Here is a 3,397-nt window from a genome sequence, read left to right on the forward strand (position 1 = left end):
TTTACGTCACTGTTCGACTGAATAAAATGCGTCACAACTCGAGAAACTAGCTGTCAATCAGGTATAGTAATTGAGCACGGCAACAGACGATACAACCATCAATGGTTAAATCCCGCGTGAAACACGTCCTGACAAAGCATTAAAAAAACCCCCCCAAAACCCCCCAAAACATGATTGCGTCATCGTCCAAACAAACACGTCACAGCTCCTGAAGCTCTCGATCAAACTGAGAACGGCAACACATACGAATCATCTCGAGACAGTACAGAGGGAGGGAAAAAGAGGTCGGATGCCGTCAGTCTGTGGTGGGTATATAAAACTTGTGTTTGACTGGTGACTATGACTCCCTCCAACCAATGGTAGCATTGATATTATAATTGATTGATATGGTTAATATCGATACTTATATAGCGCCTATCCTCGGTCGGAGACCAAGCTCTAAGCGCTTTACAAATACGGGGTCATTTGCACAACAGGCTGCCTACCTGGGTAGAGCCGACTGACGGCTGCCACTGGGCGCTCATCATTCGTTTCCTGTGTCATTCAATCATATTTCAGGCACGCACACACACACACACTCAGACAGACATGAAACATTTTACGTGTATGACCGTGTTTTTTGTTTGTTTGTTTATTTACCCCGCCATGTTGGCAGCCATACTCCGTTTTCGGGGGTGTGCACGCTGGGTATATTCTTGTTTCCACAACGCACCAAACACTGACATGGATTACAAGACCTTTAACGTGTGTATTTGATCTTCCACGTGCGTATACACATGAAGGGGGTTCAGGCACTAGCAGGTCTGCACATGTGTTTACCTGGGAGATCGGAAAAATCTCCACCCTTTACCCACCAGGCGCCGTCACCGAGATTCGAACCCGGGACCCTCAGATTGAAAGTCCAACGCTTTAACCATGCGGCTATTGTGCCCGTCTATTGCCCTTCCTTTAATTTCTCTTTCGTTTTGCAAATCTCGACCCCTCCCATCCTCTAAGTCCTTCTGAAAGCAAACAAACCTTACATTACAACTAATAATCCAAGATGACATTGATGCCCTTTCTTTGATTTACGAGGGATGTTCATTAAAAAGTTCCCTGGACTTACTTCCGGTTATCTAAGGAGGCTGAAATTGCACATGTATCATAATACATATCTCTATTGTTCACGTTGTAATCTGCATCTCTGAACTCATTAAACTTTCTCTTTTGCAGGTGCTATGGTGGAGTAAAATGTGATAATGGAGCCAGTTGAATGCAGAGCGGTCATCAAGTTTCCGTACTTGAGAGGCTGCACACCATGGAAGAAGTCCGATGGGATGAAATAGACTCATGGGGAGGACGCCCCATCGTATGACATAGTCAAGCACTGGCATTGTCAGTTCAAGTGTGGTCGGACATCGCTGGATACGGCTCCCATTCCCGGGCAACCGCAGTCCGCCATTGATGAAGACGTCATCCGGCAAGTGGAAGTTGCCATTTTGGAGGATCGCCGTAATATCGTTCGCCAACTGGCCAAAGATGTCATGATTAATGAGGGGTCTGTGGAAATAATCATACATAGCCATTTGTATATGTGGAAGTTGTCTGCATGATGGATTCCTTGGTTGCTCACACCTGTTCAGAAGCAGGAGCGAGTCACATGCTCCCAAGCTGTTTTGGCTATGTGCCAAGAAAACAACAAAAACCAGGAGGACTTCTTCGACAGACAAATCACGCAGGACGAAACATGGTACTATCACTATGATCTGGAGACTAAAGCCTGGTTGAAGCAATGGAAACATTTTGAATTACTACCTCCAAAGGAGGCAAGTGTCCAACTCTCGGTGGGCAAGGTCATGCTCACGGTCTTTGGCGACCAGTGCGGAGTAGTGATGATGGATTTCCTGGCAAAGGGTACCACAGTTATGGGGACATACTACGCTTCATTGCTGCAGAAACTGCGGGAGGCCATCAAGACCGCGAGGCGTGGCATGCTGACCAAAATAAAAATGTGTCCGCCTCCTGCAGTGCAACGCCCGGGTTCACAACTCCCATGTTGCCCAGACAGAAGCATGGTCCTGCAGTTATGAAATTATTCCTCACCCCCCTTACTCTGCTGACCTCGCACCATCTGACTTCCACTTTTTTCCAGCCATGAAGTCATTTTTGAAGGGCAAGCACTTCCCAGATGATGAAACGCTTATTTCCGAGGTCAAGTCGTGGCTTCTGACGCAACCTGCAGACTTCTACAGGCAAGGTCTTCACAGCTGCATAAAGCGATGAGAGAAATGTGTCACTGTGCCAAGTTTCGTTCCTCTCAGTCCATGGAAAGTGGGTCAGGGGAAATCTTTAAAGAACATCCCTCTATGTTCAGCTGTGCATTTGGTTCTCGACAGAGCCCATGGCACAACTATCACCATCATTTCATTGCCGTTCTCCAGCTTCCTCTTCAAGCTTTACACCACGGTTCACAAAACCTGAATCTGCAATGACGCTGTTGTCTTTTTCACTTCACCACCGTGTTACGTCATACAAACAGTTGACGTCACAACAATCACAAAACCTGAATCAGCAATTAGAATGTTGTCTTCTTCACTTCACCATCATGTTACGTAATACAGACAGTTGACGTCACAACAATCACAAAATCTGAATCGCAATGATGCTGTTGCCTTCTTCACCTCACCACAATCAATGTTACGTCAAACAGACTGCTGAGATCCTATAGAGGGTGGCTCGAGGGATGGGGGTGGGGTGGGGTGTGGAAGAATTGACGTCACCACCCATGACCTAGATTTCCGCGATGGCCCCGTTGCCGTCCTCGAAGTTCTGCTTCATCATGGTGTAGGACGCCCGCTTCTGGTGCGCCCTGTAGTTGGGGTCCGGGGGCCTGGGGATGGGGATGGGGAGCTGGAGCTGCTGGTCATCCACGTCCGCGTGAGGCAGATCCTCAATGCCCGACAGCAGCGGCGACGGCGGCGGCGGCAAGACGATACCCCCACCCCCACCGCCAACCCCAAATCCTTCCACCCCTCTCACACCACCACCACCACCACCCACGCCCCTCCCTGGACTGGACCCGCCCCCTCCTCCAGAGCTCACGCTCTTGCGCAGGGTCCCATTGTCCCCTCCTCCTCCTCCTCCACCTCCTCCACCACCTCCTCCTCCTCCTCCCCCTGCTCCGTCCACAAAGCTGGTCTGCATCATGGTAGCGGAGGAGGAGGCGGAGGACGAAGGACAGTGCTGCTGGTGGTGGAGGTGGTAGCTGCGGTGCGAGTTGAAGGACTCCCTGGACGAGGACCCCCCGTGCTTGGCGATGGAGGAGCAGGAGGCTCCCGTGGAGGCTTGGTGGTGGGCGGTGAGGGGCTGTGTCTGGGAGCCCGACTTGTTGAGCGACAGCTGCAGCTGCAGCAGCCGG

At 50.3% G+C, this 3,397-nt stretch overlaps 1 protein-coding gene across 1 annotated transcript in view; it reads left to right on the forward strand.

The window, feature by feature from the left end:
- Window positions 1-2,460, forward strand: part of LOC143297688 (uncharacterized) — a 37,355-nt gene extending 34,895 nt beyond the window's left edge. The window contains exons 7-8 of the mRNA XM_076610107.1: window positions 1,623-1,990; window positions 2,376-2,460. Of these exons, the coding sequence (XP_076466222.1) occupies window positions 1,623-1,990; window positions 2,376-2,460 (453 nt within the window). The remainder of the gene's footprint in view (window positions 1-1,622; window positions 1,991-2,375) is intronic.
- Window positions 2,461-3,397: the final 937 nt, after the last annotated feature.

The sequence above is a fragment of the Babylonia areolata genome, chromosome 23, assembly GCF_041734735.1.
Source record: "Babylonia areolata isolate BAREFJ2019XMU chromosome 23, ASM4173473v1, whole genome shotgun sequence".
NCBI lineage: Eukaryota > Metazoa > Mollusca > Gastropoda > Neogastropoda > Buccinidae > Babylonia > Babylonia areolata.